We start from the raw sequence: 15,324 nt of genomic DNA on the forward strand, positions 1-15,324 counted from the left end.
TCGGTCGCAACCCTGTCCACGAGCCTCGTTAATCATGTCTTATGGGTACAGTGATATGCCTCTGTGCTGTGATATCATACACGTGTCGTCTATCGCTCGTGACAGTCTTACCACCCTCAAGTAGGTCGAGCCCAATTCGAATCCTCAAACCCTTGATCCCCAAACCTCCTCTGACCTGGATAAGGTTGCTCTATCAAGACAATTGCCCCAGGGGGAATGAATACTGTCAGGGCCTGAACGTAGTGTGCTGCTGTTGAACTCAGGACTGTAGGAACTCACCCTTATCCGCGTCAGGTCCGAGCTCGTCGTCGTTCTCCATATCGTCCTCGTCCTCATCATCGTCGCCTTCCCCATCTTCCTGATCGTACCACCTGTAGGATGAAGTTTCCAGTACGATGACATACTATAAGCGTCCCCTCCGATGTTTATCACATACCGACAGCACTCACCGATCTTCCCGCTCGTTCATCCCATGAGGTCCAAACGGATTCTTCCCCGGTCCAACCCCACTGCCCGGTCGATCATCTCCCGTTCGACCTCCCGGCATGGAAGCTGACGTCCGTGTAGACTCGGACGTGGACATGTCCTTCATCAGACGTTCGAGCTGAGACTGCTTGTCTGCCTCTTTCTTTGCTGCCTATCAATGCGACGGAGGGGATGTAGATGAATAGTCAGTTTAGTGTGGAGAAGGTGAGAAGGTGATGAGAGGTGATCTTGCCTTTTCCTTGGCTTGTTTTTCCAGCTCGGGGCGATAGTCCCTGCGTCGATATGACCAACAGCTTAGATCAGCATTCCGACAGCCTGCCATGCTAGTCCCCTCACTCACCGATCATACTCCTCCCTAGCCTGCTCGACCTTTTCGAAGAACTCTCCAATCCCCTGCCCTGTCATCGCGCTCACCCCGACCGTTCTGAGCCCCTCATAGAATTCGTCCAAGACCAGACACATCGAGTTCATCAACGAGTTCATGTAATTAGCTTCCCCGTCGCCGCCCTCGGTGGAAGCTTGCAGGGATTTCTGGAAGAGTTGCCAATCGTTCATCCAGTCGACTGCGAACTGATGAGGTTGAACGTCGGTCTTATTGAAGACGAGGATGAAGGGCAGACGGGTTTTGTACAAGATCCTGTCGAGTGCGGCGTCAGCTTGCAATTCGATTTCGACGAGATTCCTCTATGCATCGTGCCGGGTCTACTCACGAACAAGCGTACAACATGTTGCTCATGAACGTACTCGGCGACGTCGTCCTCGGCGTATCGATCACGTACGCCACACATGTCGGCATGGAACTGGCGATGGATTCGGTGATGATCGATCCCGAAGCAGACCAGGTGAAGATCTCGATCTGGCCTGGAGTGTCTAGGAGGATATGACTAGAAGGAGCGAGAAGAAAATGCGAGTGGTATCAAAGAGGAGAAGGTCAGATTGTAACGGAAATGAGAGCCCCCGAGTGAGAGGAAGGGACAAGGCGCAGCGGGTCACTCACTCGACGCTCTCGCTACGCTTTTCTACGAAACCCAAGACCTGGTCGAACTTGGTAGTAAACAAATTGAGCGCCGTCAAGATCCCTCCATTCGGTCCGAGATTGTACCTATCCAGCCGGTCAATGACGAGGAAACAGAAAGAGGGTTTCAGGAAAAGTAGGGAGACAGATAGATAGAGGTTCCGTATTAGTCATACAGAATCAAGACCCTCTCGACTCTCATACTGACTGTTTCATGACTTCCCGGTAGTCGACCGTATCCCGAATATCAATGTTCGCTTCGTAAGGCATATGAGTCACGGCAGGATCCAGGTTGAGGATGTACGGAGGGGTATTCTTGGAGTGGAGATACGAGTTGAGACGTTGCATCAGGGTCGTCTTGCCCTGCATATCCAGCGCAGATCAGGTTCAAAATCAGTAAAATACAGAAGCAAGAGCAGAAAGTTGTTGAGCGAGTATAGAAAAGCTTACAGATCCTGCCATTCCGATAACGACGATACAAATGGGCTGTTTCTTCTTGGTCTCGCCATCGTGAGCTGCGTTCGAGGTCGAGCTGGATGAGGCGGTAGGTTTGGGTTCGGAAGGTCCCGACGCCGGTTCTTCCGCTGGAGGTACGCTTGATGGGACGGTAGAATCAGACATTCCGAACGAGTGCTAAATCTTCTGTGCTGTCCGAAGTAGAAGACGATATGATTGTTGCAAGGGAGGTTCATAAGTTTGTTGAAATTACAAGACGGATGGACATGACCGAGGTGGAATTTCAAGGGAGCAAGCGCCCTCGTCGCCTTGAAATCTAGATTACGTAATCAAAATGATCGCTCTCAAAAGACTGCTTCTCTGTTGCTGTTGTCACAAGCAAGTCCCCTTTCATCAATTCAAGATATACCAGAAAAGCCCAAACATCATGTAACTGTGCTTGGTAGAGCATACGATCCTCTTGCTCCATCCTCAGAACGACGACGATCAAAGTCCACGATGGTACCCCACCTACCAACCTACACCCGCACCAACGCATCTACTCCGACCCCCTCCGGATCACATACGGCCACCTCGACAACCCCTCCTCCGGATGCTCAGCAAGCAGGCCACCAAGTCAAGGTCTTGAGACTGAGAGGTGGGCCGGTCAGTAGGAGAAGGGTCGTCTGGGATGAAGATGTTGTTGACAATGAACATATGGGGAAGAAGAGCAGTAAGAGTGAGTACTGGTCTTCTTAGCCATTTCTTCACGAATTACACGTCGCAACCACAAAAAGTGACTGATGTGGTTCTTCTCACATATGGCTGCGTCCTCTAGTCTGCTGTATCTATCATAAACCGAGGAAATTCGACGAATCGTCCTCGGAATCATCCGGCTCGAGTTCCAGCTCAGGCTCCGACGATGAAGGAGGCCGACCTGTGGGACGAGGGAATGGCGACCTGCCGAGCCCACGGAGGAGGAAGAAGGAGGAGAGTGGAAGCGAGACTGATAGCGAGAGTGAGGAGGATGGACCGAGGAGGACTTTGGGTGGGAAGGGAAAGGGGAAAGAGAAGGGGAAAGGACGGGCGCATGTGCATGGCAACGGGTGTGACCACGAACACGACCACGGTCATAAATCCTCCGCCCAGGCCTCCTCTTCTGCTACTCCCACTCTCGTACAAGCACAACCGGCCGATGGTATCAACGAAGAGGAGGACGATACCGACCCAACCGAGGTGGACGTCGCCTGGACCCGAAAGATCAGGGAAAAACAGACATCGCACGTCCGAAGGGTCATGCAAGGGGAAGACACCGATAACGACTCCACCTCTTCCGCTTCTTCCACTTCTGGGCGAGATGCGGGCAGAGGGGAGAAGGTGGAGAGGAAGAAGAGGCGAAAGCCGAAGCCTTTGGTGAAGGCTAAACCTAATCGGTACGAGGTCGGGGTGGAATGAAGGGGTATGATCGGATCGAGTGATAAATGCTCGACAAGAGCAGGATGGAGGTGAAGGAGAGGTAGGGTAGAGATAGACGTCTTTTGTAGCATCCCTGGTGTTTGTATCGAGTATGACCGGAATTGTCCTCGAGCTGCATATCCTTCAGAAGGCAAGAGTTTCGATGACGTAAGCGTGGGTCGAGCGTTCAACGGGGTCGAGCGGCATGATGGGTCGACATTCAGATACGATCATCATCGATTCATCGACTTGCCACGATAATATACTCTCCCTCCACTCGACAACATACTTAGTCAAGGGAATTCCGTAGCCTGCCGATCTACTTGTCAGACAATCGATCCCCAGATCGCCTCGCACCGACTTGCAAGCGAAATCGATAGCAAACAACAATGGCTTCCGACAAGGCTCAACTGATGGAAATGGGCTTCGAGGCCGATAGGATCGCTTGTAAGTCGGACGTCTCGGTCTTATTCAGTTGATGTAGGAGAGTCTTGGAACCGATGGTGTTGTGGCTTGGGGATCTCTAGGGGCATTAAAGGCGACAAAGAACGCCGGACTTCAGGTGAGCTTCATTTATTAGCAACGATATGAAGCGATCTATAGCTGACATTCCTCGTCTGTGCCTGCTTGCACCCGCCTGCAGCCCGCTCTCGACCACATCGTTGCCAACATGGACAACCCTGTTCCTGCTGGGGATGAAGCAACCGCTGCATCCGGGTCAGCAGGCAAGCCCATGGATATCGATGACGACGAGGACGAAGACGATCAAGAGGCTTTACAAGCTCACATCAAGAAGATGGGCGGTGATCCTTCAAAGGCAGACGATGTCGAGGCAAAGAGCGTCAAGTGTACCGATGTGAGCCTCATCCGGTTGCCTAGATGCTCAGTAGGCTCGGAAGCAAGGCTTACGAAGCTGATTCGGTCTGGGCTTGCTGGCATCGATAGTGTGGCAAGATCTTCAAAAACACCTCCTTGGTCTCGTTCCATGCAGAGAAATCGGGTCACTCCAACTTTGAAGAGTCGACTGAGGAGGTTTGTCGATAGTTAACCCTGCAGTACCGTTATTGGTGTCGCTAAAATATTTACGCCAACACATCGCAGTACGTACCTTTGACCGAGGAGGAACGCAAGGCCAAGTTGGAGGACTTGAGGAAAAAGTTGGTAGAGAAGCGAGCTCGACAGGCGGAGGAGGACACTAAGGCCAACAAGGCCAACGAGGTTCGTCATCAGTAGTCCCTCTGAGAAATCGACGTTCTCTCCCGGAAACTAAGCTTTGATCGCCTTGCTATAGATCCTGCGACGGAAAGCTGGGCAGGATGCAGGCAAGATCAAAGAAGACCTGAAGATCAAAGCGATGGAGAAGGAGGCGGCTCAGGCCAAGAAGGGTGGGTCATAAAGTGAGGAAGTCTTCGTTGATTTATTACTGACGATGGCGGATGGCATTGTGCTCGACCAGACAAGGAGTTAGAGGCAAAGGCTAGAGCTGCCGTCAAGCTTCAGATTGAGGTGGGTCCTCTCCGTTTCCATGTCAGACCCCTTAATTAATGAAGCTGATCGTATAAATTCTCGAATATCCTCGTGAACAGGCTGACAAGAAGGCTCGAGCTGAAAAGGCTGCCAAGGAAAAGGCATTGAGGGCTGGAGAACAGCCTCCACAAGCTGCGGCTAGCTCTGGACCTGCGATCGGAGGAGCTGCTAGCATCGCTGCCGCAGCCGGTAGCGGGTTGAAGGGCAAGGACTACCCTGATACTCGGTTGCAGGTGGGTCAGGACATCGAGGAGGTGGAACTGTTCGAAAGCTGATTTTACGTCTCTCGATCTCGGTGCTGACCTGCAAACAGATCAGGTTGTCGACTGGAGGCGCTCCTCTGACCAAGACTTTGCCTTCAGATAGCCGTAAGTTGAACATCTCCTTGCCGAATATGCAGCTATCTCGATGCTGATTTAGACCGTATCTTGATACACAGCCTTATCTGCGGTAGCGGAGTTTATTGCTTCGGAGAACCTCTCTTTCAACGCAGACTCGGTCAAGTTGTCTATGACCTTCCCAAGGCAAGCCCTTGCTTCTCGGCCCATCGAGGCCCGTTAATGTCGTAACCTGAGCTAACATGTCTAATCAATGTGCGCTTTGCAGAAAAACCTTCGGACCCGGCGATATGAACAAGTCTTTGCGTGATAACGGCTTGACACCGAGTGCTGTGAGTGCCACTACCTGAAGTAAGCGGGTTCATACCGAATTGACAGAGTGATTATGCAGGTTCTGATGGCCTCGCCGTGAGACGTCTCGTGGCGAATGAAACAAGATTATACGAGAATACTTCGATGATAGTACAAAACGATGATGTTCACCACTCGGAGCTCGCTCTTCAGAGACGTTCCGCATCCACAATCTTTCTCGGTTGGATTTTCTCAGCAACGCGCAGACAGTGAGCAGTCAATTTAGACCTCAGTCCACAGCAAAAGTACCTCGATCACGATCGATTGTCAGTGGCAATTTCGTTGAAGTATGACCCTTTATCGCTGTGTACCGGTAATCCCTCATAAATTTATCGTCAAGATTAGGGTCTATATGAGCCGAAGATCAACCCCAACAACCCCAGACAAGCAAAACAATTCTGCACAGTCATGCTTGTACTCCCCAGTGCAACTCCCTTGCGAACACCCTGATCAAGAACGAGAGCCGTACGTCCTCCAATATAGCCATAAGTATCCCTGCACCATGAGGTGGCTTTGTCGCCGTAATAACAATGACCTCCTTGCCTCCTCCTTGCTCCCATCACAATGAACCTCCCTATGTGCGCCGCTTTTATTGGGGGATGAAACAAACAGTAAGAGCTGTGATAGAAATGGACATAGCAAGCAGTTGACATTTTCTGAAGGAGACGAACGAGTTGATGGTTTGTACAACTTACTAGCATTATCGGTGTTCCTGGAGGCCAGGGAGTATTGGATCTGGCTTTGTAAACCCACACCATGCTGAACTGCATATCACCACAGTTCAAACCACAACGACTTGTGTGAGAACAGCAGGTTGTCGAGATCGCTTGCTGACGTGACAAGAGCTGGGGGACGACCTGCTGACTATCAAGATGAAAGAAGTGGGACAGACGGAAGCTTATGTATTAAAGCTGAAGCCATGGTACCGCGATCTGTAACAAGCGCCGCCGACTTCGTGCTCCATATCGGCTCAATCGTCACATCGTGTTCATTGATCCGGGACGGGAGGTTACAAACCGCTAACAAAACATCCGGACTAGTATTACTATAAAGTGACGAGACGATCGAGAGATAATAATAGGACGGGTACCGCGAGAGAGCGAGAACGAGAACGAGGCAGGGAGGGAGATGGTAAAGTCCATGGAAGATACAAAACGTAGCTGACCGGAACAAGCATATCGAGAACGAGACGGGTGGCACTACATGAGAAAGGGAAGGAGGGGGTATCGATTTTGTCGGAAAGAACCGGGGCGCGACTATTCGTCAGATGGATTGGCGACCTGCGGATAACCAAGGGTTCGCAAATCAGCCTTTGCGCGCGACATGACCACGGTGAAGCCATTTGTAACTCACCTTGAGCGGACCGCCACGGCTGTTGTAAGCATCGCGCGTATGATCGCCTACGCTTCCCTCGCTATCCTGCCTGCTCAGCATGTAGTTCGACCTCTGACCACCCGCAGCGAGCGGCACGTCCGAGTATGGCCCCTGCTCATAGTTGCCATGCCCAGGCTGATCGTAACTGAATCCCTGATCGCTCCTCGACGCCTTGTCGTAGTCGTAATCGTTGGGGTCGAGGTAATATGCTCCGCCCTGAGCGTTGGGTGCGTTGTTATCGGCATATGGGTCGTCGTTGTGGTATTGGTGAGAACCGACGGCGGCAGCCCCGATTCCACCAGCAGCGGCAGCGGCGTAAGGGTCGTATCCACCATGACGTTCCTGGTCGTATCCACCGGGCCCGTTGTCACTAGCGTAGAATCCCCCGTACTGGGTCATGGCAGGTCCACTCGAACTGTTGAACGAGGTGTTTCCGCCGGCACCATCCTCGTCGTCCTCGAACGGCGTACGCATAGCGGCCGCATTGGCAGCAGCAGCGGCGGCAGCAACGTCCCTGCGATCGTTGATCATCTACCATCAGTCACATGTTCGAAGCCTGAGAAAGAAGCAGGTCAAGCACCCACCTGTCCAACCTCTGCCTCCTCCTTCGCCTCATGAACAAGAACCCGAAGCCCAACAGAATGGCCGCTCCCGCGATTCCAACAACGACGAACACACCAACGACCGCTCCGGTATTGTTGAAGAACGCGCTGGTGCCCCCGCCGGAATTGCCACTGCCATCGTTCAAGCTTCCGCTCGGGTTCCTGACAATCTGAGTGACGGTATAGAAGACTCCGTTGGCGTCGGATTGCACGACAGCCGAGGTGATGGTAGCCGGCGCGGTGGTGATGAGCTCGCCTCGGCTGTTGGTAGTCGTCACAAGGATAGCGTCCGTGACTTCGGTCGTTACGATACCCGAGGTGACGCCAGCAGGCAAAGTGAGGGTGCTAAAGGCGAGAAGTTGTCCGAGATCAGCCAAGATCTGGACATGATAAGGCGAACCGACGTTAACTCACCTAGTCCTACTGGTAGGAGCGCTCGTGACCTGACTGGCAGGTACGGTGACGACCTGGGTGCTCCTCGAAGATCCGCTCGATCCCACCTCGGTAACAACCACTGTCGACTGAGAAACCGGGACCGTGGTGACCTGTTCTTGGGTTGAGGGACCGCTATTCATTCCAAGTCAGAAAGGCGGTCGGATTGGGTTCAGTTACGGGTCTATGCACAGGCGCATACGCGACGCTGAACTCACACAGTGGTTCCTGGGGCAGTGGTTCCAGGTACGGTGACGACAACCGTACTCTGAGAAGTACTCTGTACGACCGTCGTCTCGGGTTGCTGCTGCGTAGTCTGTTGTTGTTCAGTGGTCGTCACCGGCGGCTGGGACGTCTGCTGAGCCGTTGTCGTCCTCGGGGGATTCGACGTTGTCGGTGGGGTTGTTACCGGTGCTTGCGATGTGGTAGGTGGTGCTTGAGAGGTGGTGGGAGGTGCTTGAGAGGTAGTAGGCTGTTGGGAGGTGGAAGGCTCCTGGGTGGTCTCGGGTGCAGCCGAGGTGGCCGGGGCTGTGGGCTCAGCCGAGGTAGGAGCTTGTGAGGTAGCGGGAGCTGCATCGGAGGAACGGAATGTCAGTATAAGTTCGTGGCAATCTGGCGGGACGGTCAAAGCAAGCCGGTCTGTATGCGTCTGGTGTCTGCCTGTGTGTCTGTGTATATGTCTCTGCTCCTCTCCAACCCGATCCAGAGCATCCGCTCCTGAACGTGTCCAAGGAGGATCAAAGGAGGGCCCTTGCTTTTTCGACAAGAACCGCCCGTTTCGCCCTGATCACTCCCTCGTCCTCGTGGCATGCTACCTCCCAGTCGTTCAGCCTTTCTCGGCTCGAAGACGCAAATGAGGTGACCCCGGGTTGCTATCGACCTCCCATATCCAAATAACAGCGGCCGCAGGCATTACGGCTACTCTTTGCCGTGCCGCATCGCCAGATCTGAATCTCAACTCCGTCTTGACCTCGTTTCGGGTGATGACGGACATCGGGTTGCGGTCCACCAGGCAAGGGTGTAGCGAGGCCAAGGGCGGCGAGAAGACTTGAGGTAGACGTTCGACAAAAGACGTCCACTCCGACTAGATCATTTTGTCCAGGGCCAAAGGAGTTCGTCTCGCCCGTCTCGACATGATTGCCTGTCTCTCGGTCCTTTCCCGCCCCTTTTGTGTCCGGGTTCAGATCTGGAATCCACGTCCAAACCCCAGCCCGATCAAGACGACCCTGCCAGACATCTTCATGCTCCAAGAAAACGTCCCGGAACCCGTATTTGTCCTGCCTGATAGGATACGGCTGGTCGATCTCTTTCCCATTCCGCATCACCAAATCGCCGCCCTTCCTTTCCCGTCCTTTGCTTTGCGTTGTTCGCGACCCGTCCAAATCACAAGAAGAGAGGCTATGGCGAATACCCACAACTCATCCTTGATCACTCGTCTTGAAGCTGGTGTGAATGTCTTGATGTCGTAGGAATGGTCGAGTCAAAGGGCAAGTTTGCTTTGATGTGATGTTATGTTCGGAATCGATTTTGATGGGGGAAGGTGTAGTTGTTATCGCGTCCGAAAAGGGCTATATGATTCCGATTTCTCCCGCGTTTCGGCTCGCCGTATAGATCGATTCGAACGACTAATTCCAAGGCTGAGAAAGAGAGTGTATTGTCGAAAAGGAGGGGATGTCCAGATTGCGATGGCGAGGTCCGAGTCGTGTGAGGTGATTGATGATTGATGGTCGAGGTCGTTCTGGGTCCCCACGCTTCTTTTGTTTGGATTTGCTGAGACGAGGGACCTCGCGCGCGCTAAAGAGAACGCGCTTTTTCTTGACACCCAACCGGAACGCATATGCCAGGACCAGAACCGCACAGATACACCCAGCAGAACCGCAAAGACACAGGCTCGAAGACACATAGACACCACACAAAGGCAGCGGAACGCCCAGAAGGAAAAGAGAAAGAAGAAAGATCGAGAAAGAAAGGCGGCCGGAAGCTCACCTTGACTAGTAGTCTCGGGCGCAGCTGATGTCTCTGCAGCCTGAGATGTCGTCTCCGGAGCAGCAGCGGATGTAGGTGTACCTGCAGCAGCAGAAGTAGATGCTGCATCTCCGTCATCACCAGCGGCCCCTGTGGTGGCTTGTCGTCGGAAGAGGTGGGCGTCGGCGGGTGACATGATGAAGTGGAAACTGTCGTTCGAGTCCTGATGGAAGATGTGCCGATTTTGCTTTATTGGCGTAGAGTGTTGGAGGTCTTGTCGTAGTATCACAAGGCGTACCCTTCAGACGGATATCGAAATCAACTGCGCAAAGACGAATGATTTTTTCCGATCGTTCCGTAGTCTTGACCAGCAGTAGGCAAAGTTCCTATTCCCGATCTCCTATCTGAAACTCCTGTCGCACGTCTTTTATATCCTATTCACCCGATGTGAAGGTGATTCTTCTTTTGATTCCCGGACGAACACTATGAAAGTCCGCTTGTTTGCTTGCTCTAGACCGGGTGAGATACAGGATAGCCTGTCTCAACAACGTCGATATCGAGCTCGATGATTTATGCCGGATCCGATTTTGGACGATAGACCGTAATCCGACCCGTAAGTGATGGGTTCAAGGCGTACAACTCCGCTAGAATCTTCGAGCTTGACGATCCTCACGACGTTTCTCAGGAGATCGAATGCGTCCTGCAGCTATTCAATTCCGTATTGCAAAGATCCTACCCCGGATGATCCGACGTTCGACGTTTCTTGCTCCAGCTCCTTCGTCGAGAGGACGAGGAAGTCGAGGTGGATGAGCTAAGGGTTAGGGACAGGGGTAGGGGTAATCCAGGGGAAGTCCGAGAGGGGAGGTTCCTTTGTCTGTTCGTAGTTTGAAACCCCAGTTCCAAGCCGAGGATCAATCCGAGATCATGGGTTGGCAGACATTTTCCGAGATGAAGGTTGTGGTCGAGACGAGATGGGGTGAGGTGTATGGAATGGTATTGCATGGAATGGGATGGGGTCCAACAGGTCCAGACCAGGGCGAGTCCAATGAGATCATTCGGGATGACGTGACGAGCGAGAGATGGGGCAGTCCAGATCGTCAGCACGAGACACAGCTCTCTTCGAGTAGACGAGAGACTTGCCTGAGCTCCTGGGGATGGTGAGGTCAGGTCCTGCAGGTATAGCTGTCCGAGGGTTCGAGGCAGTTCGTCCTGGTACTTAATTGCTATCTCTTGGCGCTCTTTTCGGGTGAGCCTCGCAGGGAGTCTGATGTTCCAGCGAGAGTTCGAAGCGTGCGTTACCACAATATTTCGAGGGCTAGGTTGCCTGAGATTGTCAACAACAGCAGACGAGAACCGAGACGATTGATGTTGTCGAGTGTCCCAAGTTCGTGAGGTGGCTGGTCTCGACAAAAGAGCAGGTCGGTCGGGGTCCAAGCGAGATCTTCCCAATTTCTCGGTTCGAGGGAGGCTGTGGCGGTGCAAGGGCGGGGCGGAGCAGAGCGACAAGGATAGCGCGGGAACTCGGTGTAATTATCACGTAACGTCACGATAAGCGGGAAAGACACGTGGGCTGATGACGCGAGGCGTCGTCATCGATCAGCGATAAGCCACGCCGAGGGGGGTTCACGTTTCAGATGGGATGGTCGATCAGGGGACCAGCGATTTAGGGATCAGGGTCTGATGGGGCAGGCGGCACCACGATGATATCTGCGAGGAACAAAGACTAAATCGAGGATTTCAGGTCTATCCCACGGTCTATTGTCAGGTCCGTTCGGATGATACCCTTTACTATTGTGGCGCATCGTCTTTCGCTGATATCGTGATGGGCACCCCAAACGCTAGATCGACTTGACGTCTGCGAATGGCTGAAGTTCCCTAACCCTTCGTTGGGACTGCCTCTGCTACCGTTCGCTGGATTGCCAACCATGTGCCCCGGCAGGGAACAAATCTGCCAGAACTCTGCTGCTTCACCGCCTCTGCCAGCCAGGAGTACAGAACCAGATTTGAAACGAGTTTTGTGCCAGACGATATAGCCTTTTTCGCAAATAGCCCACTGTTATCACTGCTGATCATCTGCATGTGCTCAGGATTGCAGAAATCAAGCGGATGGAGAAAATGCCAAACGCCTTGCAGTCAACTCCAACGCTTGACTAGTGGTCACCTTTCTTCATCCGTACTTTACAAGAAGGCTGGCACATCACTGCTTGAGAAGGCAGCACCTTGATTCAAATGATTACCAGTGCATCACGGGCGAAGCTCGCTCGTTTGAGACAGACCTGAACAACGTTTGAATCCTCGTTGCGGATTGGCTTGCAGACTATCTTTTGGTGTAATGTGAGAGGCCTCCAGAGCGCAAAGCATAAAGTCCTTGATGTCTCAGTTTTCTAGCGTCAAGGATGCGCAGCGCATCTTTAAAAGTCGCACCAAGTCCACCCCTGGTCCGTTCTGTGATTTTGTACACAAGTGGGACAAGGTTGATGATGTCTTGGTGATACACCAAACGGTTACCATCTCGAGATATTACCAAATTGTTGGCATCCACACTAGCATTGGCTATGGGATAACTCTTCCGGTCCATGCGGCAAGTGAAGGCCTTTTGTTCAGATTGATTTGGTCTTGAACACCTTTGTAGATGCTTCCTGGGGACTGGTACTGTGAAATGAGGTTCGCGCATAGATACAACACTTTGTAAGCCATCTGCTAGACCCTGCGCATTCCGTTCAAGCGCAGACGTACCTGTAGACGGTTGAGGGTACCCGCCGCCAATCCTTGTAAGACACTTCTGTCCTCTTAGCAAATCTCATTCCCGATGCGAAACCCTCCCCTTCATTATGGAGGACTCGATGGACAAGGTCAGAGAGGTGGAAGCCTTTATGGACATGAAAAATTCGGTACAGCAATATCCGTGGGCTACGAGCGCTGCCTTGTGGTTGCTGAGACACCAGAACGACGTCAAGGAAACCTTACTAGGGGTCTGTGCGCAGAAGCACGACACAAACTACATCGACTGGAAGACTATACCTTTCCCTGCCAGGCGGAATCCGCTAGGGAAGTCGGACTTCACTGTCGGCAAGAGTCGGTTCTACGCTCCAACCAATGAAACGGTCTGTGTCGAATCATCCGAAGGTCTCATGAAGGCCTTGCGATTGGAAATATACTTGCGAACATTAACGATTACAACCCTATTGCTGTTTGTTTGCCGATCTCGTACAACAGGAGGGAAACTCAAACACGACGACATATCTCCTCGACTCAGTAAGGCACCATGCCCGCCGCCTTCAACCCCCTCTCGCTCAAGACGGGCTTTCCGAAGGGGAACGTCTTGTTATCCGGAGAATCGCTCTTGTCCTTCCAGATCCCGGTGATGGGATCGTGGCTGGTCACGTAACCCTTCTTGAACGCCTCCTGCTTCAGTGCCAGCTGGGAGGAGGAGATCCCGTTGGCGGGCTTGTAACAGGTGTAGACGGCCATCCTGGGTCGTCCTTGTTCGGGAGCGGCTCCCCAGTGACAAGTTCGAGAGTCCCAGAAGACGACGTCTCCCGGTCCGAGGTTTGGGTGGACGATGGTCGCTCCGTGAGCTTTGAGCCAGTCGACGTGTTCGTCGGTGTACTTGAAGTGATCCCTACCGAGGCATTTCTACAAGTGGTCCCGAGGGGGAGAATAGTGTCTATGTTGATCAGCAAAACTGCGATAGCCCGGCGAGAGTAGGCGAGAGTATGCTTACGTCTTCCAACCCGAACGCCTTGATCAGCTCGGGGAACAACTTGGACGACCCCTTCATCACCCAGAGCCCGCCGTCCTTTTCGTTGTTGGGCAACTAGACGTCACGTCCGAACGAAAAGAACCCACAATTAGTCTCGCATACCTAGATCGAGAACGGTAACAGTCAGTCAGATGGCTTACCAAGTTCATCAACGACTGAACACAAAACACCTCGGGCCTCTTGGGCGACCTACGAGCAGGTACGAATATCATTATCAGCCTCTCGACGAAGAACGAACGAATTCCCCGTTTAAAGACCGACGGAATCTAAAGCCGGGACCCACTGATCGGTATGAGGCCAAGGCGCGTTCTCGTCCTCGACTTCTTCTTTAGGAAGGGGCACTCCGAGGTAGGCGCCGTCGAAGGAGACTGTTTTCATGTAGAGATGTCGTTCCGATCGGGATGGCGGGGATAATGGAAGGCAGTAGAACACAAGACGGGAGAGGCAAGAGCGAGGTATTAGCTCCGCACTAGATACTCGAGCTGATGCCCTCGCTCGAATTGAACTCACCTAACAACTCGTCCGTCCCCCAGATCTCCTCGAAGAGCTTGATATAAGCCGGTTCGGTCTTCAAGTCCCAGACGAACTGGGCGTGGGCGATCGAGTAGAGGGAGTATAGGCCGCCCCTGCAGTGCGAGTACATCGAGTACATCGAATCAAAAGAAGGTCATCGGTAAGAAGCTACTCAAGTTGACGACAAGAGATGAGACCAAAAGCGACGGAGGTGCGTGACGACTCACTTTCCATGTTTAGGCAAGTTCCCCACCCTCCACGTTTGTTCGTCGTCCCTCTTGTACCCCATCCCGAACCCTTCCAACCACGCATGCGCCCCGTCCACATACTTCTGGGCCTTTTCCTCGCTGACGACGTTCTTGGCGACGACGAACCCGTCTTCCAAGAGTTGTTTGACCAAGGGAGAGTCCGGGTTGAGTTTCGGGGCTGGGGCGTTGGCTTCGATGATCCCGGAGCTGTAGGCGGGTTGGATGGGGTGGGCTTGGAACGGGTCCGAGGGGGCGGATTGGGTTGCGAGCATTGTTGTTGATCAGGTCTTGCGCCGAGTATGAGTTGGTAGGGATGTGGATAGGTGGTGAGGATGACGATGTGGTAATGAGGTCGACAGGATTGGTCCAAGCGACTCTTGCATGTCCTGTTTATATAACATTCCCGAGCTCTTGGACGTCGCATCGGTGAGCACTTCGGCGTTGAAGCAGGCAACCCCCATTTCTTCGGTCAAACCCACATCCACTTGCTAGCATGTCTAGCACGTCTACTCCATCCCTCCGGTCCACGAAGCACGATGAGAATGAAGGGTCACATGCGACTCATCTGCACCCTCGGACCCTCTCGGACCGGCGTTCACTACCACTTGTCGTTGTTTCATCACCGAAGCGACGGCGGCGATGGACGGACGTACGCCGAGGTTACCCCATATCGGTTCCGAGAGGAGAAAGCTGGAAGGCTGATGAAGCGCTGATTACCTAATCACCATCACCATCTGCGCTTGAGGGTGTTAAAGTGGATGAGGGAATCCGTCGCCAAAGGTAGCCTTGATGGGGGTTGATTTATCGATCGGTGAATTCG

General features: G+C 53.0%; 6 protein-coding genes across 6 annotated transcripts; 2 read left to right on the plus strand and 4 right to left on the minus strand.

Annotated features, from left to right (window-relative positions):
• Positions 1-21: 21 nt before the first annotated feature.
• HD553DRAFT_317616 (putative ATP-binding protein) lies at positions 22-2,174 on the minus strand. The gene is made up of 9 exons (XM_046180766.1): positions 1,952-2,174; positions 1,710-1,864; positions 1,484-1,588; positions 1,197-1,370; positions 827-1,123; positions 719-758; positions 450-637; positions 280-371; positions 22-190 (listed from the first exon to the last, which is right to left on the minus strand). Exons 1-9 carry the CDS (start codon positions 2,120-2,122, stop codon positions 117-119), a joined length of 1,296 nt encoding a protein of 431 aa, XP_046033914.1. The 5' UTR covers positions 2,123-2,174; the 3' UTR covers positions 22-116.
• A 199-nt stretch (positions 2,175-2,373) lies between these two features.
• Positions 2,374-3,548, plus strand: HD553DRAFT_352267 (phosphatase inhibitor-domain-containing protein). The gene is made up of 2 exons (XM_046183679.1): positions 2,374-2,675; positions 2,775-3,548. The coding sequence occupies exons 1-2, from the start codon at positions 2,456-2,458 to the stop codon at positions 3,389-3,391; spliced, it is 837 nt and encodes a 278-aa protein (XP_046033915.1). The 5' UTR covers positions 2,374-2,455; the 3' UTR covers positions 3,392-3,548.
• Positions 3,549-3,646: 98 nt separating this feature from the next.
• HD553DRAFT_121966 (ubiquitin-related domain-containing protein) lies at positions 3,647-5,782 on the plus strand. Its single transcript, XM_046176507.1, has 12 exons — positions 3,647-3,838; positions 3,919-3,953; positions 4,035-4,247; positions 4,337-4,423; positions 4,493-4,609; positions 4,683-4,776; positions 4,848-4,897; positions 4,978-5,151; positions 5,232-5,286; positions 5,358-5,442; positions 5,525-5,588; positions 5,648-5,782. Exons 1-12 carry the CDS (start codon positions 3,781-3,783, stop codon positions 5,666-5,668), a joined length of 1,053 nt encoding a protein of 350 aa, XP_046033916.1. The 5' UTR covers positions 3,647-3,780; the 3' UTR covers positions 5,669-5,782.
• Positions 5,783-6,562: 780 nt separating this feature from the next.
• On the minus strand, positions 6,563-9,753 carry HD553DRAFT_317624 (uncharacterized protein). The gene is made up of 6 exons (XM_046180767.1): positions 9,431-9,753; positions 8,234-8,585; positions 7,998-8,150; positions 7,566-7,928; positions 6,961-7,495; positions 6,563-6,887 (listed from the first exon to the last, which is right to left on the minus strand). Exons 1-6 carry the CDS (start codon positions 9,435-9,437, stop codon positions 6,864-6,866), a joined length of 1,434 nt encoding a protein of 477 aa, XP_046033917.1. The 5' UTR covers positions 9,438-9,753; the 3' UTR covers positions 6,563-6,863.
• HD553DRAFT_122054 (uncharacterized protein) lies at positions 9,426-10,498 on the minus strand. The gene has a single exon (XM_046176508.1). The coding sequence runs from the start codon at positions 10,174-10,176 to the stop codon at positions 9,565-9,567; it is 612 nt and encodes a 203-aa protein (XP_046033918.1). The 5' UTR covers positions 10,177-10,498; the 3' UTR covers positions 9,426-9,564.
• Positions 10,499-13,117: 2,619 nt separating this feature from the next.
• Positions 13,118-14,883, minus strand: HD553DRAFT_332439 (uncharacterized protein). The gene is made up of 6 exons (XM_046182063.1): positions 14,484-14,883; positions 14,254-14,369; positions 14,027-14,111; positions 13,884-13,932; positions 13,705-13,797; positions 13,118-13,616 (listed from the first exon to the last, which is right to left on the minus strand). Exons 1-6 carry the CDS (start codon positions 14,774-14,776, stop codon positions 13,233-13,235), a joined length of 1,020 nt encoding a protein of 339 aa, XP_046033919.1. The 5' UTR covers positions 14,777-14,883; the 3' UTR covers positions 13,118-13,232.
• Positions 14,884-15,324: the final 441 nt, after the last annotated feature.

Source organism: Filobasidium floriforme (genome assembly GCF_021052385.1).
Source record: "Filobasidium floriforme strain CBS 6241 chromosome Unknown HD553scaffold_22, whole genome shotgun sequence".
NCBI classification, from domain to species: Eukaryota; Fungi; Basidiomycota; class Tremellomycetes; order Filobasidiales; family Filobasidiaceae; genus Filobasidium; species Filobasidium floriforme.